Source organism: Haemorhous mexicanus, chromosome 2 (assembly GCF_027477595.1).
Source record: "Haemorhous mexicanus isolate bHaeMex1 chromosome 2, bHaeMex1.pri, whole genome shotgun sequence".
NCBI classification, from domain to species: domain Eukaryota; kingdom Metazoa; phylum Chordata; class Aves; order Passeriformes; family Fringillidae; genus Haemorhous; species Haemorhous mexicanus.
This window is the reverse complement of record NC_082342.1, coordinates 33,464,416-33,491,612: the sequence shown is the minus strand read 5'-3', so window position 1 is coordinate 33,491,612 and position 27,197 is coordinate 33,464,416. Positions and strand designations below refer to the sequence as shown.

General features: G+C 42.9%; 1 protein-coding gene across 3 annotated transcripts in view; it reads left to right on the top strand.

Moving 5' to 3' along the window:
* The window catches only part of TEAD4 (TEA domain transcription factor 4), a 51,135-nt gene that overhangs the window by 2,296 nt on the left and 21,642 nt on the right, over window positions 1–27,197 (top strand). For 2 of the 3 annotated variants that reach the window (XM_059838322.1, XM_059838321.1), the window contains 2 exons: window positions 6,299–6,353; window positions 11,991–12,245. In XM_059838322.1, coding sequence (XP_059694305.1) covers window positions 12,239–12,245 — 7 coding nt within the window. In that variant the 5' untranslated portion in view covers window positions 6,299–6,353; window positions 11,991–12,238. The remainder of the gene's footprint in view (window positions 1–6,298; window positions 6,354–11,990; window positions 12,246–27,197) is intronic. The other variant, XM_059838319.1, reaches the window with a different exon arrangement.

Here is a 27,197-nt window from a genome sequence, read left to right as displayed (position 1 = left end):
AAATAGTACTGCCAAGCTTTAAAGAGAAAAAGAGCTTCATGTCACAGTATCTTGTCTGTGGCTCACATAAAATCACAGTTCCTGTTGGTTTTTTTACTCAGGTACTGGTTTCATAGAATTCAAGCAGAGTAAGTAGAGTTTTGAGAGGGTTGCTGAAAAGTACTGTTTCCAAGAGTTACAGCTTTCTGCTCTGTTTGCATGCTCATTCACAGCTTTCCTTCCTTGGTATTACGTGTCCTTTTCTCTGTCTCCCAGCTCTTGGTTCCATCCCAGTGTAAGCCAAGGGGTGGGTCTACAAAGGGTTCAGCTGGCACTGCTGTGGACGTGTCCCCAGAGCCTCAAAGTGCCCATTTCCTTACTTGTCACATCTCTGTGCTTTGTCACTGGCAGGGACACTGGCACTGCTGTTCACTGCCCGGGACTGATCCAGAGGAAAAGTAACGCTCTTAGCAAGTTTTATCACTTTTAGCAAGTTGGTTTTCAGCCACATCTGTTCGTTCTCCAGTCAGGTTAATCATATGGTCATGTGCTGGTGTGTCTGGAGAAGGGGGTGCAGTGACTAGGAAGGGAAGGGTGGGAGAAGAATGGGGACATTTTCTTAACGTTTCCTTGGGCCATGTTTACAGTAGCTCCTGTGAGAGCATAACTATTTTCTGTTTTATCTGACCACGACTGAATCTTGAAAATGTAAAATTCAGTATTACCTTTTTTTAAAGATCTATTACACTTTCCCCATTGTTCATGTTTGTCTTTTGTTCATTTGTTAGCTTTGGGGTTTGGTTTGGTTCTTCCCTCCCACTCCCCCATGGCATGTAAAACTTTTCTGGGGCAAGTTTTTTATCACCCAATGTACATCAGAAAAGTTTTCTTACTCTACTGCAGCAGTTTTTTCCTTTGTTGTGTATTTCTCTGAAATTATTGGTTATTATTTCTCTCTGCATTTGCATCTTCTAAGTTCTTACAAGCTGCTATTGAGGGTATAATAATAATAATAATTTTCAATTTTCTAGGTCTAATTATCGGAGGTGCTTTATACTCTTCACTTTCTTCAGTTTATCTGTATTTCTTTGTCAGAATGAGATCCAATATTACACGAGTTGGGGTGATTCATCTCTCTTCCTTGCCTGAAGTGATATCTGAGCCCAGGCAGATTAAAGTCACATTGGTCATTTTGCAGAAGCATTTGCTTTGCAGACAACTCTCTCATTTGTTCAGCATTCTCACTCTTGCTTGTCTTTAGCTCCTGCTTCTTCTGGCAGGGCTTTTTCCTTGATTTTATCTCTGGGTTTTATTTGCATTACTTTTCCCACATAGTCCTATTTGTCTCCCTTGCTTCTTTTGTTTTCTTTTTTACACCCTTTGAATTGTTTCTACCCACTGGTGCTTGTAAACTTCATTCTGTATCACCCGCAAAGTTCATTAACAGTACTTTGAGTCAGTCTTAGATCTTTGATTAAGATGTCAAAGACAACTGGACTAGCAAAGATCCCTGCAGCAACCCAGTAAATGCCCTCTGTATCTCTTGGTTCTGTTTATAGTTTTGAAGCATAGTTTTGAAGCCATTAGTTAATTTTCTAATAATATGATCAGTGCTCTCCAAAGCCAATCTGAAGTAATTTTTAGTTGTGATTTCTGTAAAGAGCAGCAAATGCTATTTTAAATCTAAACTTATTTTGTTGGTCACTGTGTTCTTTTCATTCTTTACCTTCACAACATTTCTATCTTCCTTTGAGGAGCAGTCAGGTTTATTAGGATTTACGGGAATGGATGTTCATATATTTGCAACTTCTACCAACAACCATGCTAAATAGATGCCTGGCATGTTCCTTTGTAGAGCCTTGTAAAAAAGCCATGAGCTGGCATGTATGGAGCTCGTTACAAGATCTGAGACTAGATTATTAGAAAGAGTTTTTTAGGGGTAGGTGGAGGTGTTTTGAGTTCTTGGGGTTTTTTGGGGATGGGGGGAGGGTTTGGTAGGTTTTTGGTTTTATTTTTCCTGCCCCTTGGGTCCTCCTTTTTCTGGAGATGATGCAGTCACTCCCCTTTGTTTTTAACACCGTATGAATTAGACGTTTTCCTGCTAGGGAGGGGCAGGTTTTCCAGTTCCTGGTGCTACTGGCTGAGTCACTGGCTCTGTTTTTCTGTTCTCTTGTAGGTTTATAATTACCTTGTTCTTACCTTCCTTAGAATGCGATTGCCACAGGGTAGGTGTTTTACCCTCCTGTATTTCTGAGACATGAGTGCCAGTGGCTTTCAGAGCCTGGGTGCAAGCCTTGGGAACATCTGCTTTGCTATTGCCAAAGAGAAAACAAATCAGTGTAGCCCTCAAAGTGCCTCCCTTCCAGCAGCGTGGTAACCATTAATGATAGATGTCCAGGCAAAGTGTAATCTCTTGTAGCCTGGACTGCTTGGACTAAGGAGGAGACGTCAAGAGAACGTGGAGCAAGTGTATACTGAAATGGAAAGGGAGGATTCATTAATGTGTCCTAAGCTCATTTTACCTGATCATACATCTCCATAAGCTCATTGAAATAAAGCTCATTTGTACCAGACTAGCAGGATTTAGGCAGATCTTTTGGATTTAAAATCTTGTCAGATTAGGGGGGAAAAAAAGGCGTAAAAGAGAGGTTTGTTTAAGAAGATTATATCCAAGCACACTCACTGCTCTTTGAATTATCTTTATGAAAATAAAATAATAAAATTATATTTATTTCTCTGCCTCCACTTGTTTGTGAAGGATCTACGTGATCAGAAGAAAATAACTGCAGGTAGAACATGTAAATCTCTGTTTCTATCCATCTAGTGATGGATACTTCTGAAAAACAGAGTAGCAGCATCTTTTTCCACTGCTTTTGGTCAAAGGTTTTGTTTGTAAGAACAGGCTTTAAAAACTGGAACAGAGTCTGTGGTTGGCTGTGTCCCTTTAAGAATCTAGTTTTGCTTGGCTAGTTGCCCTTGTTCTCCTGTAGATTAATCCAGCAGAAGGTATATAACCTGTTGACCTTCCTGGCAAGAAGGGTCTGGAAGGGCAAAGAGATAAATCAGAAGGTTCATACTTTCCTGTAATATCTGGGGACAAGTTTGTTTTTCAGTTTTTGACATTTCTTTTTTTTTTAACTGATTCCTGTTTGAGGTTCGGGGTTGTAATTACAGATTCTCATGATTTTAATTTGCTTTCTGTGAAATTCTGTGTTCAGCAGGTTGGAGATGATGACATGTTTATGCCACATTTAGAGAGAGGAAAGAGTTTTGAACTCAAAATTACACGGGTCTGAGTTAAGGGTGGCTTTACTGTCTCATGTATCAAACTGGTAGGAGCACTGGAATCTGGCAGAAAGGTCTGGTGTGTGTTTGCTAGGAAATGTCACACTGTTTTACAGAAACGATGGCTTTCTTCAGTGTCAGCCTTAAGAACTGAATGTGTAAGCAATGAATGTTGACCTGCTGCATGATGCAGATGGAGTGTGTACCCCAAATCCAAGCTGGGGTATCTGGATACCCCATGGGAGGCTTCATTCATTTGATGCAGGTGTTTCATCGTGGCTGTTCTTTGCTTATGACAAGCATCAAGCCCCTCTGAGCTCATGCCTGGCTACTACTAAAATCAAAGTACATGAGTAATTGGTTGACTGAGGGAGGGAAACTCAAAAGAGCACTGAGCATTGGCCCCACTTTATATACCTGTTCTGCCTGTTAGTGATTTGCATTTGTCTTGAGCCTTTAGTAGAGGGCTTAATCCTGACCAGGCAGGTCATGCCCACAACACAGACCACCTGCAAGCACCACAGGAGGGGAAATTTGACTGCATTCATGGGTTGTGTGATCACTGTCTATTCTCTTGGAAGTCTCTTAGCCCAGGTTCAGCTATTTCTTCTCCTGGAGACTGACTACGGGTTTGGAGCTAAACATTTTCACTGCATTGGGTGGGATTTGCAAACATCTGTCTCCTGTCTGAGCTCGTGTTCAGTTCTGCCATTAGTGTCGTGGGAGCTAGGTATGTCACAGTTGTGAGGCTTTGCTGCAGCATCTATCTTTGAGCCCTAGAGAAGAGATTGAAAGGTGTCATGAGCAGGAGGCAGGATTAGGAAATAAGGATTTGATTTTGATATCATAAAGTGGGAATTATGAGTATCAGCTTACTGTTACTTGTCAGCAAACCCTTAAAATATGCTCTATTTCCAGACATGAGCCCCTCTGAAGTTATGAGCCCTGCTGAAGTTACCACTTGAGAGTGCAAATCACTTTTAAAGTTAACCTTTTCTTGCCTTGAAGTTCTTGTCTAGATTTTAACCTTATTCTGATTTTTCCACTGGGTAGTTCACTTACATCTTCATCCTCTATTTTTTTTCCATAGGTAAAATGGGGGCTTTTGAGCCCATTGGTGAGATTTTCAGAACAACTGAGTTTCGGCAAGTTTAGGAGCGAGGTTTTTTTAGGTTGCTATTAAAGGTTCCCTATCCTTTAATAATTATGTGAATAATACTCTTTGGGAAGATGCTCAGCTTGGTTTATTTCTGTCTCTAACTTGGTTTGGTCATTCTCAAGTCGTTTTAGTCAGTCAATATCTACACTTGTCTGTACCTAAAGGGACAGTTACAATTTTCCTGTGTTAGCTGACTGCTACCACTGCTTCTGTGAAGGGATGTGATTATTTAACTCCCTCCTGGTTCCTTGCTTTCTAACCAGCTCCAGGGAGAATGACTCCTGGGGACTGCTGCTGCTAGCCACCAGGGTGACTAACCATTTTCACCCTGCCACAACCTTCATCTCTTTGGGAAGCTGTGAAACACATGCCACATGTCTTGGAAAGTCAGGGAGAATGGGAGCTCTGGGAACAGTTCCCACATGGGAGATAACAGTGACTCCCCAGGAATTCCACTGTTCCTTTGAGAGCTGGGGCCAGCCCAGTGCGTGGCTCAGTCCCAGCACAACCTGGCAGTGTCAATCTCTGCTGCCCTTGCTGGCTCGTTTTTCTCTCCCAGCTGAGACATAAATCACCCAGTAGTCATTCTGTCAGTCCCAGGCTGGTGGCCTCGGGATGTGGCCTGTATGTGGGAGCTGGGCAGGAGCTGCCCATTGCTCAGGATCGACCCCTGAGCTGGCCATGCCTAGACTAGTGGGATCTGAGCTGGCCTTTGGGTTTTGTTGTTGGGTTGTGAGGTTTTTTCCTGCCCTCCTTAGGGCAGCAAGGCTCTGTGCTCTGTTTCCTTTATCTCATGTGTAACTGATTGGATGGTGTGCAAGGCCACACACAGCCTTATCTCATCACATCCTGTTTGACTGCATTATCCAGGGCTGCACTGATGGAAGTTCTCCTCTCTCCTTGCTTTGATTTATATCACTCTGCTGGACACTACATCCTCTCTCTGTTTCAGCCAGAGCTAGCTACTGCAATAATTTAAGAGTTGTTTTGCTTTGCTCGGGAAGTCAGGTGCCTTTTGAACAGCAGCTGCTCCAGGCAGTTTCGGTGCAGCAAACAAACCCAGCTTGATTTTGTGTTAGGCAGTGTGACAAGCATTCAGCTGGAGCCCAGCCTCCTGTTGGATATGATCTGAGGCGAGCTGTGCTTGTTCCTTTGTAAACCAGTCTTACTCAGTGTTGAGACAGACAAAAATCTCACCGTGCAGCCTGTGGATGTAATGAGTTTATTACCTTGCCTAATACAGAGAGGCAAATCTCAATTCTTTCCTCTTTGCCTGGCACTGCTGCTTGCTAAGAGCTTTCACGACCTCTACAGCCAGTAAGACTTACCTTAACTGGTTTTATTCATGAGATTATGCAGCATTACTCTGCTCTCCTGGCTGGATAGGGCTATTCACAGGGAATAGCCAGCATTACTCAGGATTGCAGGAGGCCTGAGGCAAAAAGAGAGATGACAGCCAGGCTCAGCCCCTGGCTAAGCTGTTATGGAGTGTTTGAGTGAAGCCCTTTCCAGAGGCCCAGTGACCCGCATCTCCCACCCATCTGCACTGTCTCCAGGTTGCTTTAATGATGGGAGTGCAGTTCCTAAGGAGCCTGAGGAACTGGTTGCTGTCTGGTACTGCAAAAGTGCTGTTACCTTCCTAGGAACAGTTCAGTGGTCTTGCTTCAGTTACATCTTAATTTTTTTCTGTAGAGACCCTATAAACATATCCATGATTTTTGTCCTCTTTAGTCTGCGATCCTTCACCAATTTTATTTATCATTGAATACTTGCTTTCCCCACCTTTTCCCTTTCCAGTATGTTTTTCCTGCAGTCCCTGAGTTGCACTGTCTGGGAGCTACTCATCTACTGATTGCACTAATTTTTCTCTTTCAGAGGAACTAAGCTATTCTTGTAGTGTCCCATAGAATTTCCCAGTCTTCTTCCTCTGGTAAGTTTGACTGCTATCTTCCATCTTGTACCTTGAGTAATAGGTTTCTTCGTATTTCGGACTGTTCCTTCCCTAAACCCAAATCTCCTTGTATCACTGCATTGTGTAAGTTCATTTGCTCGGTGTTCTAGATGGGAGTAAGTGCCTGGTTGCTCCTGTTTCCAGGTTTTCTTATTGTTATATATATATATAATAAACTATAGCTTGAGCAGCAGGATATCATCTGTTATGGCTGAACTGATTTTTATTTTTTTGGTAAAATTTCTGACTGCTGATCAGATATGAAAATGTTGTGGTTTGAATCCTCTATAGCAGGAGAATTTGGCTCATGTTACACCAAGGGGGGGGAATACGGGAATTGTCCTGGATCGTTTGCATTTCAATGACACCCAGCAGTACCTGTAAGGTGGAGCAATCCCTGCCCGCAGTTCCAGGGGATGAGGCCGAGGGTGCAGGGATGTTCTGGCTAAAGCACAGCGACTTTCTCCGGGCGCAGCAGCCAGCTCCGGAGCAGGAGTGGAACCGCCTGTGGGACTGCCCAGGGCTGTGCTGGCAAGTGCCCCTGCCTGGGAGGGGTGAGTGAATGAATGGGGACCCCTCTGCCTGCTGTGCTCTGCTCGATTCCAACAGCGAAAGGGGGTGGCCGTGGAGTGGGGGGAGACTTTTGGACAGAGCAGCTCTAAGAAAACCGAACAACTGGAGGCAGCTGGCTGCAATTTTTCAGATCCTCAGGAAAGTATGATTTTGTGTTGAGCAGCTGCCACAAACACTTAAGAGGGAGCTGTTACCAACAGTAATGACTGAGGGATTAATATTAGAAAGCAGATGTGTCAGACTGTGGAGTCAGTTTAAAGATGTGCTCCCTGTCAATAAGACCTTGCTGAAGGGCTCTTGGCAGCTGTCTAGCCCTGCAGGATCTCTGAATCTCAATGAGATACCACGTGTGAAAGGAAAGAGGGTTAGTGTTGAAATTATCAGAATTGGAACACTTCAACCAAAGCTGCTGGAGCTGAAAGATTTTTGTGTTTTCTCCGTGGTTTTGCTTTGTGTGTGACTCATTAAGAAATGACCATGGCAAAAAGAAAATCAGGGAGCAAGAGTGAGTAAGAAACCGTATTTGGACAGAGGGAAGCATTGGGAAGGAAGATACAGATACTGTGGTGAGGAGGTGGATGTGCTCTGAGGGGCTTTATGTCTTTGAACTTGGGGGAGAACCCATGACTGGACCCTACAAAGAAAGATAGTTGATCATCTCTCAGTAAAATAAGAGTGAGATCAGGATCAAGAAAAACTGTAAGGTGCAATCGCAGAAGTACAAAAGGCAAGGAGTGGGGCATAAGTTCAGGCTAAAGGGAATCCCAAGAGAGCAAACACCTCTGGCAAAACTTGCTATTGTGAATATGGGACAACATCCTCTGACTACTCTGTTCCTAAGAACTGTGCCTGGTGAGGGAATTGAGATGGGAAAGGAATTGTTAGAGCATGTCTGGGATGCCTGTTTAGTGCTTTCAGAATCAAATTCCCTCCTCATCAGAGGAAAGCTTTGTGATTGCAAACTCTTGTGCAGGCAGACCTTAAAAAAAATTAAAAAATTAACAATACTAAAATATTTAGCAATATTAGAACATTTAGTAATACAAATCAGCATTAAAGTTGCTAGGCTGTATGCATGTAGTTACTATTGAGTGGAAGACAGAGGCAAATGCAAGCAGATGCTCACTGAAATATTTGTATTTTGTTGAAGAAGTTACTAATGAATATTATTGAAACTTTTCTTATAAATAAGACATTCAACATCCTCGTGCTTCTGAAAAATCCTCTGTTTTTTACCTGATTGCTCATTCAATGGGAAGCGATTCCACTGCCGGTTTTCCAGTTTTGCCATCCTAATAAAGTCATTTAGCACAAGATTTAACCCCCAGCTTCTTTTTAGTTTGCTTTGCTTACTTTAATGAGTTGTCATCTTGGCCACCGAGTTCAGATCAACAGTGCAGGAAACAGAAGGCTTGAAAGTGTTGAGCCGAAGCAGAGACCAACAGATCAGATAGCACTCAACCAGGACTCCCTGAATTACTGGCTATTGCTTCTGGCACAGAGTATTGCCTGGGACTGCACATGGAGCTTACTAGTTGAGCAACATTATTTAAGACAACTTTGCAGGCCTTTTGAGCCTTTGGCATCTTAGTGATCTAAAGGCACAGAGTTAGCAGGATTTTCGTGGCCATTTCAGTCTATGGAATTTCTTCAAGTTATCAAATAGAAGTAAAAGTTTTGCTGGTGTGCTTTGTAATCTGAGTAATTACAGAGGTTTTAGCTGGAGATGGCCAAACATCCTTGATTTTATAGTCTGTATGGTTCCCCATTTTTCATCATCCCTCAGGAATAGCTTTAGTACCAAGAAGGGAAAAGACCCAAGGTGTAGAAAAGTTGGGATTGACCACAATAGCACACTTTGGTTCTTGCTGACCTGCTGTAGCTTGAGATTAAACTAACATTGCTGGGCAAGGCACAAAAAATAAACATTAAAAAAAAAGTGTCTGATCACTTCAAGATGTATATAATTTCTTCTGTCACTGCTATTATGTTCAACATCTCCCTTGATGTTGATCTCACACCAACGTGAGAGAAAGTTCACATATTCTGTCTCTGGCTTTGTGGACTTCTCTTAAGGTATGAATGACATCTGCTCAAGTCAGTGCGACTTTTTTTTAAGGTTTGGAGAGCAGAGTCTGGAGAGTTGACACTGCACTGAATAGGACATGTTTTCTCCTCCAGTTATTCTGGAGCTTGGATTAGTATGGATCCAAATTTTCCTGTGTCACCAAAAGCACTTAGTGCAGATGCCAAGCCTTGTAAAATATGAAATGATCAGGGTGTGTGATAGGGGGAGGAGAGTTATGCTTCAGATATATTTATTGAATTTCAACTTAAGAGTGTGCACGATGAAATCATCTGCTAGGTATTCCCCTGTGTCAGCATGGACACTAAGGAGATGAAAATAACTGGATTCAAAGTAGATGCTTTTTATGGTCATGATGGTCCTTCATCCCCTAGGAGATGACTTTGCCTGTGTGCATTGCTAGGGGATTTGGCTTGACAGCAGACCTGTAACTTCCAGTGACTGGCTTTGGGAGTCTTGTAGTTGAGCAGTTGGAGATGTTTTCACTTGGTGTGAAACCTGCTGGCTCCTGTGAGATTTGCAGCTCCCAGTGCAGGTGGTATGATGAGTACACTTGCTGTCACACCTTGGGTTTCGTTCTGAACCCTCTGTTTTTCAGCCTGTCATCACAAGTTAGAACCAGCCTGGGCCTTGTGTTTGTGGATATTTGGATGTGTGTTAAGTGGGGAGGGCCTGCAGAGCCTCCAGGGACTAGGGGTGCTTGGGGAAATATGAAAGGAAGATTTGGAGCAAGTAACTTCTCTTTCCCTGTCAATGTCTCCCTGTGGAAAGCTTACTCCTCTACAGGGATTTCCCAGCAGGACAATCTCTTATATACCCATGTAATTTTTTATTAGCATCTGGCAGTGAAAGGGGGAATGTTTGGTGAGGGAAGCAATTCTTACCCTTCATTTCAGGGTCTCTTAAGTCACACTGCTGGCCTTGGTGCCATTCACAGTGTGCTGGGATGTCTGTCCCTGTGGTAAAAAAGCCAAGTGTGAGTTCCCTTCTCTGCCCCTCTCACCTCCCATTTTATTATTTCTTTCCACGTTCATTAAAGCTCTGAAACTGTATACCATGGATCAAGAGGGTTGAAATAATCTCATTATGTAGGTGCTAAAATGAATGGATGGGCTGTGGGAGACCATTCCAGTGATTTGTGTGTTTCAAATACTCTCACAGGAAATAAGTCATGTACTGAGTTTTCTAAATGTCTTTGTGAACCATTTGTTAAAATGCTGCATAGTTCACGATGTCTAATTATTTGTCTAATTTATATTGTCTATATTGAGATTAGTCAAAGGCACAGTATTCTCTTATTTCCTTAGCTTTTGGTGGGTTTGGAGATGTAAAATATTTATCTGCTGCCATCCGAAGTCATTAAGGAGCAGCAAAACCTTCTGAGAGCCAGTGTTGCCAGATCTTTACAATGTCAGGTTTTGAAATGTTGACGTTCTTAAAGAATATCAGCTTTTATTTAAAAATAAAATCTTGTCATTATGGTCTTGGAGAAGATTTTAAAAACACAAAGTCCAAAGAGATAAGAAACTAAAGAAAGACTTGAAAAAGGTTTGTAAGAAAAGTTTCTGGAGCTTTGAGCCCTGAATTTTTGAAGTTCTGAGGTTGAAAGAATGGACTGTTTTCCCCCTACAACATGGCATGACTGCATGTTTTTTTTTTATGACTAGTTTTTGACAAACACCATACCCAAATATCTCCTCTGTTCCCCTTTACATTTCCACTGTGATATTTCTGAGCTAAAGAGTTGCCATGTCAGACTTCTCTCCCTATTCATGTTCAGTGCAGGTTTGATGATTCTTCTGCTCTTGGAAAAAAAGTCCTTATTCTGATTTTCTTGCTACCCAGCTCAATGTGAGGGAGGGAAGTTTTGAACTCTGGCTGGATTCTCAGATGCTGGCTTGTGAACATTCTTTGTAGCCCAGATAACAGAGCTATTAAAATGATAAACAAACAGCTTTGGGATTAAGGCAAAAGAATTATCTGTGTCTTTAGAAGCCATTTGTCTCCTGCCTGGTTGACTGGAAGTGTCTGTGTGGTCTGAAGTCAATTTCTCAATGAGTGTTTCAGCAGCTCCACTCAAAGGCTTCAGCCTTTCCTGTAGGCATTTATAAGTAGATGATAATTTATTGTAGTTTTCAAGAGCCAGCAGCTGCCTGCTTAGGTTCAATAAGAAACCAATTTCTGCTCCTGCCCAGTGGCAAATCTAATAGCTTGAGACTAGTAAGTGGTGAGGGAGCAGAGAGGCAGAAGAAACTTGAAGGCATTTGCCCAAAGTCGTTCTGAGGATGAGTAGTAACAGGCTCACCCTCAGATGAGCCTTGGTTCTTGACCTGCATCCTGGTGCTGTCATCCCTGTACTCATGGTGCCTTCTGCTCTTGCCAGGATATGGTGCTGGGGTTTAGAAGACACTGCATTAAACTGTCTGTCTCCAGGAATGGCTTTTTAAAAGCACAGCTGATCCTTGAGAAGAAATGTCAGTGTTAGAAGTGACCAACTACTAACTCAGATCCAGTGAAATAGAATCTAAGAAAATTTCAACCCCAGTGCTCAGTGATGACTGGATAATTCATCGCTGTTTCAGTCTTTCACAGGGACTGAATCCCTCTATGTGTGCTTTGGAAAGTTAAATGACAGGTACATGGACAATGACAGTGCAGGGAGAAAGAATTAAGGAGATAAAGACTATAAAGACGAAAATAAAGGAGAGAAGACTCCTGAGGAGAACTGGGAAGTGACAGAGTTAATGAACAGAAGAGAGATTGGAGCAGGCTGTTTATCAGAAGGATTTGTAGAAAATGTTTTCATCTCAACACAAATAAAAACCCAACATGTGGTTGAGTTATGGTTTAAGATAAACCTGAAGTAAAACCCCTCCTGAGATTTTTTAAAACCTTTTTGCCTTAGTATCTCCTTGGAGGGTTTCTGACTGCCCGGTGGGCTGTGCTTGCCATTGCAGGTTCTGAGTCTGCTCCTCCGCGTGGCACCTTGGAGTTTCTAGCTGGCACCATTACCTCCAACGAGTGGAGTTCTCCCACCTCCCCTGAGGGGAGCAACGACTCGGGGGGCAGCGAGGCCTTGGACAAACCCATCGACAATGACGCCGAGGGCGTGTGGAGCCCGGACATCGAGCAGAGCTTCCAGGAAGCGCTAGCCATCTACCCGCCATGCGGCCGCCGCAAGATCATCCTGTCCGACGAAGGCAAGATGTATGGTAAGGAGAGAGAGAGAGAGGGGTCACAGCACAACGCTCCAGACAGCCTGCCCCCTGCCCCAAATGATGCTCAGAGTGAATTCCCTTCTCTCAGGTGTTCCCAGGCTGGTGCTGTTGGTTGCCTGGAGTTCTGTTTAGGAAAATGGGCGTGATGGTTTTGACATTCACGAAGCAGAAAGAGTTATAAGGTATCTTTTTCAGGGGACTACCCATACGGTAGATCTCAGAGCTGAGCATGCTAGTGAACTAATCTTTATATATAAATACATGGTTTCGTGGTGTGACAAAGCCTATCTTTTATGGTATCTCTTGCTGCTGTCTTCACTGCTCTTGTTGGAGGTAAGAACAGGTAATGATCTGCATGTCTGGTGCTGCAGGACAGAAGCTCAGCTCCTGAAGCCCTGAATGGCTCTGCTGCTGTGCAAACAACTAGACTTTACTACCTACACTTTTCATATGTTAAGGGCAGAAAGTTCTTTGTAGTCCTTTTCATTGTAGTTTGCCTTCTCACGGCCCTGGCACAAGTGTCTTTCACCTGTGGATTCTTATGTAGCTAACTAGATACCCAGCCCTGAGTACAGAGAGGCTCTGGCTTGCAGCTGCAGCAGAAGTCAATTTTATACATGGCAGACATGCTTTTTAATTGGGTTTTTTTTACCTTTTCCACAGTGAAAATTTCTTTTGGTTTATTTAACCAAAAGCTGGTCTGAGCTGGATTCTCTTGCTGAGAATTACAAGAAGCCACCTGGTACTTTAGTGACTAAAATGCAAAGGTCGAATACCCAGTATTTGGTTTTAAGTCCCAAGGTGGACAGTTTCTCCAAACACTAGCAAGGATCTTATGGAAGACAGCCCTTTCTACCCAGTCGGTGCTTGCTTTCCCCCCCATACACTGGAATCTGCCTGTCTTCACAGGCCCCATCACGGGATGCTCCGTGCATGCCCCGGAGCTTCCTACGGAGCACTTCACAAGTAATTCTGCAGGTTTCTGTCCACCCATCAGGCCATTGTTCCCCGAGCAGGGGAATGGATTGCTCTGACTGTGGGAGCGTGGGTGGGGTCCTGTTTACATGGCCTTATCTGCAGTGGATGGTTTTACTGGGTACACACATCATTGTACCTGGGAAGAGCAATCAGAGCTGGGTAAGGCTGATCACCCTGAGGCTAATCTGGGGCCAGTATTCTCAGGCAGACATCAATTCCTGCTCTGAGCTGGCCCAGAGGTTTTTATGGTTGTGCTATGGAACCAACTGAGGAACTAATCCAGTTTAAAACTAACTTGGCCAGAAAGGGGAAAAGATGTGAATTTTAATTTGGATACTGCCCAGCATCTTGTGCTGGTATTTAGAGAAAGGATGGTGAGATTGGGAATGAGCAACCATGACTGAGGTTAAAGTAAGACTGCTCCTTTAGGGACTGATGCTTGCTTAAAATGTTACTCAGACTAAAATATTACCTGAGAATCCACCCCATGGTTATTAAGCATGAGCTAGTGACATGCCTCTTGTTCCTCTATGTCTGCACTGCTTTTCATGATGGGTGACTTTTAAAATTACTGGTGAAAAATAACAGTTGTGTTTTAAGAGTGCATTAATTTACTGGACATTTTGCACGGTTCCTGAAGTATTTCAGCTTTGGAGTGAATGTATCAGAGCAGAGAGTGAAAGACAAAAGAAATGAGAGCAAAAGTGAAGCACAAAGGGAAACAGAAACCTGTGACACTTGGCTGGGCTTAAGTTAGTTTGGTGTTAAGTGGAGCACACCTAGTTGACTGGACTGGTGAACTGCAGAAGGTAAATAATCCTCTTGCAGGGTGAAAAGTTTAGGGTAGGCTCAGGGAGAAGAAATGGAGAGCTTTTCTGCAAGCCCTCCCCCACTAGTCCAAATGGGACAGTGTCCCTGCTTGCCTTCCGTGCACCTGTTCCTGGTGTGGATGGTTGGTTCAGTGTGCTCCTGACAGAACCCAGGCACTGATTTATGCCCTCCTTTGCTTACTCGTCTCCAGGATCCAGGCCAAGGAAGTGGGGCCCTGTCTGGGATCTATAGAAAGATATGACCGGGCAGGGAGAATAAATATAGTCCCTGATTTCATCTTCAGTGCTCACAAGCCAGCTTGTGGAACAGGGCAGGCTCGCTGTGGAGCTGGCCCTGCCTCGGAAGGGATGGTTATTTATCCACCCTGTGACTGACTTGCACAGAGCTCTCTGAACCAAGGGGTGAGGTGTTACAGAGAGCTGTATATGCCCCTTTCCCCTGACAAAACTGGGACCCTTTCACTGTTTCTCACTGAGAAGTGGCTCGTGTGGTTATGGGCAAGATGTTCCAGGTCTCAGAATTTCTTCTATGTGCAATTTATAAGCTTCTCATCTTTTGTGAGGCAACCTGTTGTTAGTTCAAAGTTGGCAGCTTTTAGCTGAAGTGTACTGAGGCAATATGAGGAATTTGTGCTGTTTTGCTTACATGCATTTAAAATTGTACAGAAAGTTGTGTTTCAGCCTCTTCACAGGCCTCATGCTCATGTTTGCCTTGCCTCTTCAAAGTTGGCTTGTTTACAGCTCTTTAGTCAACACTCTGCTGATTGCAGAGTGAACAGGATTCAGTCTTCACTCCAAAGTCAGCCAAGCTCTTCTCTGTGCACTGATAATCTGTGTCCTGATTCCTTTGCTGCCTTTCCTTTCATTATCTTTTCCCATACTAGACATGTTCCATTTCTGCATGGAGGCAGCATCCTGACTGAGTAAGCTCACGGCACAGCCCTCTCTGGGTGCAAGCCCTCACTGGCCTTTCCAGCAGGCTTTGCTGACCACCTGCTTAAGGCACAAGCAGCTGTCTGGTGTGATATGGAATGCTGTCCTTTCTCCTAATCGTTGTGTTGACATTAGAAGCATGGAGTCTGGGGCACTTTCTGCTCTGGTGACTTCTGGTCCCGCTAAGGTCTTGTAGAATAATTTTATGAGTCCTGCCTGCTAGAGCACTGGGGGGGTACAGCATTACAAATCTGTCATTTATGTTTTCCAGCAATGTTTTTCCGTGGGAGAAATCATACCTATAGCATTTGTGCTAAATGTAACCTGTCACAGAATTAGGTGTTGGGTGTCTCCTGGCATCTTCAGTACTGACGTAGAGAAAGTAGAGTGAAAAAGCTTAGTACCTTTGTGAGATATTCATGGAGATGTTAAATCGACCAGGTCTCCCAACATTACTGAGAGCAGAGAAATAAGAGACAGCAACTTGCAAAATGATACTTTTTTTCACATTACAAGAGGAACAATAAGATCTTGGGAAAAACCTGATGATTATCTTAGCTGTCCAGTGCTCCCTTCCACTGCAGGAACACCTGGCTTGGAGCACCTTTTTGCAAGAGGGGCTAGAATTGGTGGCAGTTTGTTAGATGGCTGTTCTGAAGGAGTCAGTAGTTTGGCAGCTGCTTTTCGAGCAGCTCAGCCATTTCTGTGCTGAGCAGGGAGGGGCAGACAGCTGGGGGCAGCCATCCATCTCCCAGGCTGGTGCCATCTGTTTGTGAACTGCTGATAGGAAATACTCAAAGATGTCCAAAGCTTAGAGGCTGAGTGATAGAAGCAGGACAGTCAGCCATGTTACTACTTGGTTAAAACTTGGGAGCAGGCAGTGCACCACAAAGTCTTGCTTTTACAACATGACTTAAGATGGGATGAAAGGTCAGTCTGATGCTAAAAGCTGCCAGGTCACAGATGGTCCCTCCCGCCCCTATTCTGAAATGATTAGGTAAATTTGCAGGATAATGCCTTTATCTCAAAGGGATAAGTTATCATTTAATGTTCTCCCCACTTCAAAGAGTCACTAAAAGTAGAACTGAAAAGCAAAGGCATGAATCCACAGAAGCATAAAACATACACTGCCTGTCCTGGCTCATAAACACTTCTTCAGGGGAGGGAGGAGCATGATTGTTATTTAAAATATGGAAACTTATAAGGTGAGAGTCTTCAAATGCTTTCCTCTGTATCTTAAGTTTAGCATCTTACCTATGATTCAGTCAAATCTATTGAAACATGCTGAGAATGTGCTGAGTTGACACTGAACTGAATGTTCCAGGTAATTGCAAAATTTCTATTTCAGCTGTGATATCCCTCAGAGAGATACTTCTGAAGCTCCTATCCCTTCCATTATTATGACCTAGTGAACTCCAGAGTAGCCCTTTATCCCATGATTTTGGCAGAAAGAAGGAATCTCATATTTTGAACACTGGAAGACAGACAAAACTTGGATTAGTGGACAATTGGTCAGGATGCAGACTTTGCCCTCCCCTCTGGTGGTAGGTGTAATGTTTCTGGAGTTGCTTAATAGTGAGGTTTTGTTTCACTCAGTCATCTTTCAACTTTGCTTTTGTGTGGCTCTGGTTCTTTGTTGTCCACTAGACGAAGCCAGACTTCTGGAGACACGAGCAGTGGGTTAAACTTCTGCTGGTTTGTCATGCTTTTCCTTCCATCTCCTTTGTAAGCCAAGTTTATGGTTCTTTGTGTTAAGCTGTATGTCAATTTAACTGGTGTTTTCTCCATGCAAGCATAAAAAGAAATATTTTTGCATTAATTCCAAGCATTTCTTGAATATTGAGAAATTTGCCACTTTTGAAATACCAACCCACCAGGAATCTTCTTGCAGTTAATAGTACTGGCTGTGGCATCTTTCCTTAACATGCCTAGTACTGAACATAAATATGGTAGCAATCTTATTGTGTACTTCATGTTATCAAAGTTATTGTGACTCCTTTTGTGGGGGCTTCATTCTGTTGGTAATAAGGGGCGTGAATTTTTCCTGTCCCTTTTGATTTTTTAGCAGCTTTGTAGTCCCATATTTATCTGTTAGGCTTAAAACCACATGAGCTGTGTAGTACTAAGTTTTCCCCATTGTATATGTCTGCAGCCACAGAGTTTTCATCATGTTTAAGTGACTTCATTGGCAACATTGTATTACCCTTATGGTTCTTTTTTTTTTTTTTAATTCTCTAAGAGTTGATTTGTAGTGGTATACTGTCAGAAAGGCACTTGGTTTTTTTCAATTTTTTTTTTTTTTTTGTGGATAACACATCCAGTTTTACTGATTTCTAACTTAGTAGGCCAGATTTATGTTTTGTAGGTGTATCCACTCACCTGCCTTTTAACTGAGAGACTGTTTATATTTCATTTTTCAGCCTTTTCCCTTATTGCATGTTTTTGTCTTGCTCCTGCTCTTCTTCTGGATAACTTTACACATTTCCATTGATTTTCTGAAAAGTTTAGTTTTAAAAGCTTCAGTGTTCTTTTATATTTTAAAACCCATTTCCTTCTTTCACAATTTGGTTTAATACTATCAGCTGCTAATTTGCTCTTTTATTAATTAACCAACCTATTAATTATTTCTCTTACTCTTATTAATTACCCAATTATTGCTCTTACTCTTATTAATGAACCAAATATTCATTAATACTTTAAAAATTCAGATAGAATTCAAAATCTGGGAACAAAACCCAGACATGGAGAATGAAAGTTAATAGTGCCCAGTGACTTGGGTTTCTTTCTTTAAAACCAGTGCATGTAAAGCTATCTTCTGGACAGGTTTCTGCAAACACATTACCAGAAAGATCTTAAAAACAGGGGGTGAGTTCTGAGAAGAGCAAGCATACCAGACTTAACATTGAGCTCTGGGGGTTGAAGGGACTGATTTAGGAGGAAAGATTAAAGTAGCTAAATATACATAGCTTGGCTAAGTGATGACTGAAAGGTGGAGGGTGGGGGGACACATAATAACAGTCTAAAAATATTTGAAGGGTGTTAACATTTAGGAGGGAGAGGGATTTTATGTGGAACATGTGAGCATGACTAGGATTAATGGGGGAGAAAGAGAGAATATAGGATGGATATCAGCAAAGGCTTCAGGACAACATAGTGCTCAGTGCTGAGGGATCTCTCTCCTCTGAAAGTGGAAATGCTGTTGTTGGGGGCTTTTAAAATTGTATCAGACAAAACTATGAGGATTGTATTTGTAGAACTAGTCCCAGAGATTGGTGTGTGTGCATGTGCGCATGTGTATCTGTGAATGAGAGGAGGATTCCAGATGGGAAGTGCTGTGGTTTTACACAGGAAACAGGAGAACAGTGGGCATTAGGTGGCTTTACCCTGTAAATGTCTGCATTTTTTTGTAAATTGTTAGTATTGTGATTCATACTACCTGTGGATTTGTGACTTGAGCATGTTTATTTAGGAGCCCTTCCATAGGTCTGAAACAAAAAGAGCAGACTTCTAGGTAAATTCCAGGAGTGCTTTCTCAGAGTTTGCCTTCTGTCAATTAGCCAAACATTGAGTAGAGGAGTATGACAGCACTTTTGAAGAAAGGGTGTGCATATACATAGAGGGAGCTGATAATGTCAATATGCAGATTGTGTGGGCACCTGGCCTAGGAAAAAAGGAGCTCACAGTACTTCTTCAGTGCAAGTATGAAAAACCTATCCAGGTGAACTTTCTTTTAAAGTGTCTTTCAGAGGCATTCCTTAAGCATTCTTTAAGCAAAACCAGTGTGAGACAACATTACCTTTCTATTTTCTAGTACCCGAAGTGAAGGGAAGCTGCTTGTTCAGAAAAAGCCAGTTTTACAGCCAAAAGAACAAGCAGCATTCTCATTCATGTAGGATCCAGATAATGAGCACAGGAGAGCTAGGGCTGTCTATTGGTCCAAACAGTTGCTCATTAGCTAATCCATAACAAGCCCTGTATTGTCTGTGTGTGGTGAAGATCTGGGCAGCAAAACTGGGAAGGCTGTGTGCAGTTTGTGCCCAGACAGATGGTCTTGTAAATCTGTTGGTCCCTGGCAGAGCTGACTGAAACCTCTGGGGCCTGGGTACACCTGCTGCTGAAGGGTGCACAGCCAGCAGCTGTTGCTCATTGCTGTCACCTTGAACTTGTGACCCGTCTCCTGGGTACTCCTTCACGCTCTCAGTCTCACTCCATGCACATAAACAGCCAGAGTCTTGCTCTGTCTCTGGCTTCTTGAAGAGGAAATGACACCTTACAAGTAAAATGCCTTCAGAATCACTCCTCTTTCCTCTTGGGTTTGATTTGTACAATAGTTGCAAATGCTTTTCCAGGAGTCTGTGGGCAGGAGTGCAAGGAGTGTAACCAATGCTTGCTGGGGTAACCCAACAGCAGTGCCCAAGCTGCTGACTGCAAGTGCTGCAGACTCAGGCAGGTTTCTAAGCATGGCAGTGTTGCAGGGAAACACACAGCACATGTGGCACTCAGTTCAGTGCTGCTTTCAACCCTGACTGGGGATTAGGAGTTCTCCTGCATATAAACACTGCATCATCGGCTTTGGTTGTAGAGTGATAGAAAACGGTGCCAGGAAAGACCTTCAAAAATCATTTCATCTGCTCCTGGGCCCAGAGGCAAGGCCAGCTGTACTCGTGATGTTAATTTTTAGTCTGATCCTTTACGGCTAAAGTTGTGGGAAAGTGATTTGACAAATCTAGATATAGAAGTTTTCATATAGAAGGTAGCTGAAGCACATAGATTTGTGCAAATTCCCTTCTGGATCCATGTGCATGTTTAGGTATCTCTGCAGCTTAAATAGTTTTGTCGTCCCCATGTTCCTGCTCTCCTGCCTGAATCATGGTTGCCCAGTTATCTATCAGATTTACACTGTAAACTCAAGTCAGGGAACAGGAACTTAAAGAATCTGGAACAGAATTGTGCTGGTATTAAAAGAAAGAGAGCAGGGTGGGAAGGAACAGGGAATATCACAAGCCATTGTAAGGAATTTTCATGATCTTGGCAGAATTCACCTATTACCTAGACCAGTCCCTGGGTGACTATGCAATTATTTAATCTTGGTTCTGCTAGGTTTTTCTGTTCACCTTCTCTTTTCACCTGTTACGGAGTGTGACATCTTAAACAACTATTCTTGATAATGTTGAGATGGTGTAGAACTGTTGTGTTGAGACCAAGAGTATATTTCCTTCAGATATGGTGAGATGACCTTACAGATCACAGTAGAAGAAAAGAGGGAGTTGCCACTCTTGTTTCCTTGCTCCCCTGCTCTGCTTCCAGTTTTGTGCTCCTGTTCTTTAGGCAATTTCAGTTTCTAGTAGACTCCTTGTGGATACATGTTAAATTGCTGAACTGATAGCAAACTAGGTTGGCAAAATGAGCAGGACAGATTTCTGCCAGATTAGAGTTGAACTGACCCATGGAACAGTCCGGTGAGAGGCAGGGAAGGGGAAAGGCAACCACATTTTTCAGGACTGTCGAGGCATTTGTTTCTGCTGATTCTATAGCTTAATGGCTTAAAGTGATCACAAGCAATGGAGGCACTGCAAATTATGATGCTATGAACTGAAGCTGAGTGGTGGCAGCATTCCACTTAAAAAATCAGTATTCATTTATTCATATAATGCAAGAACAGTCTCTGGGTTCCTTTGCTCTCCTTGAGTCTGCTGTGTAATTCTCAGTCGTTGGGTTGGGACTGGATCCTGGTGTAAGTCTTAGATGCCAAGTGAAGCAGTCATGACTCCTCACAGGACTGAGCCAGACCAGAGCAGCTGCCCTGAGAACTGCATGGTCTGTGCTGGTCGTGCAGCAAGTGGCTGCGCAGATCTGACAGACTCCTTTTAGCTCTAATTTCTGTTGTAGCTGAAGCTTTGAGTGCTTGATCAGCACTCATCTGGGCTTGACCGGGCATGACCAGCCTGTCATCTGGGAACATGCACAAGATTAGCACTTGGGGCAGAAGTCTGCCAGAAACTCTGTACTCTTGGTGCTGGCAGGAGCTGCTGACCACAAAATCAGTAGAAAGGCTTAAGTTTTTGCTATCCCTTAAGACAGCATCACTGAGAATTGCTTTCAGATGCCCCACAGTTATTAGAAGATACCAAAATGAGCAGACATTTATTGATCTAAGGCAGATGTCCAGGTCTATAATGTAGAACTTGGACTGATGGTAACTGGAAAATGCTGTTAGAGTTAAATATGGGTTTCAGTGCTACCCTCAATAGTCAAGTTTCTCTGAACCCGGGCCTTGGTGAGTAAAGTATCTTAGTGCCTCAATAAGGTCATTCTCAGGCGTCCCAAGAGACTGAAATCTGTTGGTTTGACATGCCTTTCCATGTAGGATTGTTATTGGCTCTTTCAGGTGTTACCTGATACGCTCCCTGGCATATGTGGGACTCATGTTACTATATGCAGCTGCTTTGGGGTAATTGTGGGATTTCCCAGCCAAACTGAATCTAACCACTTTCTGTAGGATTCTTATCAGTCTTAACCCTGGGAAGTGCCACAACAAGTCCCAGCTCTGCTCTTTTTGCAGCCCTTACCGTGTATATGGAAGAGTACTTATTGGATGGATTAACTTACATTTCTGTGGCCTGAGGCGATAATGTGGGAAAACACAGCTGATGAGGACTCTCAATTTATGCACTGAAAAGCACCATTAAAGACTGAGGTGTGGTGAAGAGCTGCATTGCCTGGAGCTTCCCATTAGGCTGAAGGGGAGGGACTTCTGCCTGTGTACATTGTTGTACCTTAGAAAATGCTCACCTTTACAAGGAATAACTCCACATGCCCTTGGGGCAGTAATTAGAAGGCAGTTTAACGCTGTTTAGCCTTTAGACAAGTGATGCAAGCACAGGAAGTGCCTTGCCCATTTTCTTACCAGCCTGCTTGTGTGTGAGGGTTAGGTGGAGTACAGTTCCAGGCTATGGTTTCTCTGGTGGCAAAACTGGTTTAAGAAGTTCTGCACCGATTCTTCCTCTGTTCTCTTTGCTGTGCCACTGCTGTGGTTAATGTGACCACAAAATGAACTAGTCCACCAATCCATTTAAAAATAATCTGATGGGGGGGAAAAACAAATCAAAACCAACAAAATCCATATGAGGATGGGGAGTTTTATTTTTTTCATTGTTGATAATTAGAGTGGTGCATGTCAGTCTTTCCTCCCCTGTCCCCCCTCCCCTTTTCCCATCAATATAGTTGGTTCAGCTGCACACAGGAGTTGATGGAATGTTGCAAGAGGAAGAATGATGAGCTAAGGAGAGGGAAACCTCTTCACAGCAGTTTCTAAATGTTTGTTTGTGTTTCTGGTTGTGAATTTAGGCTGTGCAGTGGCAAAGGAGAGGGGTAAACACCTTTCCAGCAGAAGACCTTTTACACAAGAGAGGGCTTCAGTGTAGTTAGTAAATGAGACAATTGAGTTTTATGAGCTCGGACAGATGAATCACCCGACGGCCATGTGAGGGGCTTGACTGGTACATTCTGCCCAGCAAATAAAGCTTTGAATTTGTCATTTCAGACGAGGAAGGAGCTCAGAACTTGCACAGTCAAATGATGAAGACTGGTATTTTGGGGACGAGCTGACTGTGATGGTGTTAATCACTTCAAGGTTGTGTTTTCAGGCTTTGGCTGTTATGATGTTTTTCAGAAATACTGGCCTATCCTTCTTTGATTCTTTATCTCAAAATCCCCTTATTGTAGGGAGTGCATGAGCTCAGAGAATCTTTGTGTGTAAGTTTCATCCTGAGAAAATTCAAGCAGGGTATAAATGATCAGTGAGGAAATTTTCTTCTTCCAGCTGAATATAAAACTCATTGGTGTGTGTAACTCTGCTATGGAAACTCGAACTTGACTATTGACCACTGAAGTTCTGCTCTGGTGGGGTCAAAGATGTCTTCATAGGATGGGTCAGTGCCATAAAATGCAATATGGTTTTCCATGGTGATGGGAAATGATCACTGTGTGATGGTCATAGTGCTGTATTAAGTTCCAGTGTTGCCTTCTGAGCAGAGGAACCAAACAAAATCTTCTCACCAAGGCTCTGGTGAAAAAACATGGTTTATGAGGAAAAGTAAGTCTTAATAAAGGTAGCATTAAAACTTTATTATATTAGTAAAAGTTGGATGTCTGTGCGTCTTGATAACCATAAAAAAGACAAAAATGTGGTTTCTGACACATGTAGCCCTATTTCTGAAACACCTGATGTCCAGAAAGACATTTAGCATAGCTGGGAGGAGGAAGCAGTGGAATGAGAGATGGGAAGTAAGGCTGTGCGGGGAGCTATGGATGGGGCACACCCCAGTGGCCGTTGGTCCTGTATGGTCATACAACCACACTGCTTTTGTCTCAAAAGTGTCTGTCTGGTAAGACTTGGTTGGCAGTCAGTTTTGCTTTGTATGCACAGAGAAACATTGACATTTGGTGGACAGATGAGGTGTCCTTACCTTCCCTCTTTTGTCTAGATTTATTTGTCTGATGCACACAGTTCATTATGTTTCTGCTGATTGTAACCAGCAGTTAATTAAATAAGTTCAAGGTGATAGTCATGTCCCAGGAGATATCAGTAAGTGACACAAAGAGATTGAAATGAGAGTTGAGATGGCTTTCTTGACCTTGCTTTGAAAAACCTTTCACTGGATACAGCTGGATAATTGCTTGTCTCATAGAACTACTTATAGGTAAGTTGTGTTTGCTTTGGGTGCAGAAAGATACTGAATCTTCCAAGAAACATGCCATTTCCATGAAACATGACACTTCCATGCCATTTCCCATTGGAAGGATTTTGATCACTGAATTATTTGATCTCACTTTCTTTGGCAACAGGTGTGTGAGGAAGTGTAAGTGTTAAAGAGATACCGCTTACAAGAGGCAGAAAAATTAATGTACCTTTGCTAACAGAAAGTCAGCATGAAGCTTTGAGGTAGGACTGGAAAATGCTCTCTATGGTGATGGGAATTCCATTTGATTATCCCTCTTCCTTACAGGAAGACACTTCTCTGCAGTTATATTCAAAGATGCACAGGTGTAAAATGGAGAATCCAAAAGTCTCCTTATTCACTTTCCTTAGCAATTCCTTCCTGCATAACTACTCAGTGCTAAATTTTGCAATTTAGTGTAAGGTGGAATGGGAGGCAAATTACTGCCCTTGGAAATGTATCTGTTCAGAATGAGAGGTAAAGAACATAAGGCAGTATCTCTTGACTGCTTTTTTTTTTTTGGTGCCATGCTTCCCAGGGGAAGGCTCCGTGGAGGATAGAGGTGCTGTGCCACGGTTGGAATGTTGGCTGTAGCTCCGTGAAACCCAATGCGCGGTTTCGACAGAGGAGTCACAACTGTTGGCAGGTTCTGGTGACCATGGCAGACCTCAGAGGGAGTTATTCTAAGAACACAACATATGATCAGATTACTGAGGGACACTTTACATGGCTCTTAAAAATGAACCATCTGACAGTTTATGACAGCTCTGCCCGCTCCAGCCAAGTGAGGAGTGCTGGTCTTTGCTGACCCTGCAGCCGGGGTTGTGAAACAAAGAAGGTGCCTTCCAGAGCCTGTGAGCCTCCAGGCTTCCAGCCACACAACACCTGCTTACATCTAACTACTGATAAGAAACACAAAACACATTTAGGACTTGCTTCTCTTGTAGTTTTGATTCATGGTAATGTAATACTGCCTTGCTGCAGTTTACTGGGCTTGGCAATTTACATAGTTCTATATTTAGTAATCCCTGTGATGAATGTCTTTGTAGAGTGATCTGTTTGTTTGGTGGTGGTTTTTTTGTTTAGGCTTTTTTTTCCCTTTTTTTTTTTTTTTTTTAATTTTTTGTGCTACCAGTATATTTATTACCTTCATATAACCTGCCACTTTTCTGTTTTAACCTGACTGTGAGGACACACTTCTGGAATATGAAGACTGTATGAGAGATGGGAAGTGAACTCTGAAACTGGAAATTTTGATGATCCACTGTTAAATGCTCTCTGTTTCTTTCTAGAGAATTTCTGTACTAGTATCTAATATCTGCAATTTGTACAACAATTTCCCCTCCCACTAGTCTTTTTTGGTGAAGTACATGGCCTGAGAGAACTTTGCAAATTTTGCTGCTGCTGTTGTCAAAGACAAACAGTTAAATACACACTTATGGAAATACCTCCCAGTTTCCCAGGCCTGACTATAGTTTATTGTCTCTCCTCCCTGCTTCCTACTTTGTTTCCCTTCTTTTGTTCTCTCTAACACTCAATCCCTCTTAATTTCTTTGATGAGGTGCTGGGTGACTGAGGAGACTGGCATCACTGTGTAAAGGTCTCTTTCTGCCAGTTCCTGCTTTTTTTTGTTTTGTTTTCTTTCCCTTCTGGTGCTCCTTGTTTCTAGCTGTTTCTCATCTCTGCATGGGTTTTCAGTGGGTTGCAGTCCTTTCAGGGTTGTCTCTGCTCTGGCGTGGGTACTGCAGTTGCCTCATAGTGTTCTCCTATCACAGAGCAACTTTTACCAAGACTACTTTTCCAGCCACATCCCCAGGAATGTTCCCTACCACCTGTCTCCTTTTCTCAATATTAATCTTTTTACATATCTTGTATTTCTCCTGTGCATTCTCAAGTCTCTTTTTGTGGTTCCTCTTGTGTCTCCTCATGTGTCTCCTATCCCTACTGGCTGTTGCCCTTTCCAAAATACATTCAAGTGAAGGTAGCTTGTGCTCCTCTGGTTGAGGATTTGATGGATATTTTCATCCAGTTTGGTGGTGGCTGGAATTGACTGTGACTGGCACAGAGCTGTTCATGGCATCCTCTCACACCGATTGCCCCTGCAGTCCCTTACTGCTGCAGCAGAATAATGTTCTGTCTGACTGTTCAGCCTCCATAATTTCTTTACTTGACACACTATACATATGAATTTGCTCCATAAAATTTATTGTATCTGGTTGAGAATCCATTGAAATTAGTTTTGCAAGGATGACCCATAACTGAGCCAGTGTCTGGAGAGCTCCCATGTGTTCAAATTTTCAGTATAGCTTGACACGTGCCCTTTAGAAGTTTGCCTGAAATTCTCCACATCCACTTCTTCTCAAGGCTAGTTTTTCCTCTCTTTTCCATTAACTCATTGGCCTCGCCTCTCAAAGGGTCCTCTTGTTGAAACAAAAATTCACTTCTTCTTTCTTTGTAGATAATAGGATTTGAGTGCCTTGCTTTGTTCAGCACATTTCCCATTTCTGATGTGTGTCAAACAGTCCTGAAATTTCTTACATGTCGGCATCTGTCTGAGAAGAATCACTTCAGTTGTTTCTTACCTTTCAGCTTGGATCCATGTCTAAACAGATGGAAGCTTTGAGAAGCAATAAATGTTATTGTTGGCACTAGAGGAAGGTGGTGTGAATGTGTGTTGCTATAATTGGTCTCGGCTTTGTGAAAATAGTTTATGTGGGTTGGAAGAGCAGCCAGGTGGAAGGTGGCAGAACAGCATCTGCTCCCCCCAAACTCTCCTGGGCATGTTGCTGTGCTCAAGCAGTAACTGTGGGAACTGAAGAGGTCAGTGCTTACATGGCAGGGCATTGTTTTTACCGGAGCTGGAGCGGATTTCTCAGCTACAGACCTGTTTCTTGTCCCAGGGGAATAAGGGGAGCTGCTACAATGACACCATTAGGGATAGATTAAGATCTGTATATGTAAAATGCTTTCCCATTCCTATGTGTGCATTGGTTGTGTTTCATGAACCCGGCCTAACTGCAGTCATGGACATTTGCATTATTCTGTTTCAGAAACAGATGGAATTAAGGGCTTTGCCAGTCCTTCCCTAAAGGCTTGAGTGGTCAGTTTCAGCAGTCTTTCTTTGCATACACTTTATTTCAGGGTTGAGAGAAATAAGAGTTTAAAATAGAAAAAAAGTTACTGCTTTTTCATGGAATATTTAACTGCTGGAATAGTTAATACTGATGGTTTAATGCTGATTTCACTGCTTCCTTTTTCATGTCTGTGATGTCCTGGTATACAAGTTCTTTGCCCACAAACTTTCAACAGACAATACTGGGATTTTATAGTTTTGTTATAAAAAAACTTCACAAGAGCTGTGGCTTTGTTTCCTGGTTCATTCCTGCTTCATTCTGCAAACACTTGCAGCCATATCAAGATGTCTCACAGCCTTGCAGCTCCTACTCCCAAGTTTTTATTGCAGTACTAGCTTGATACTACTGTGG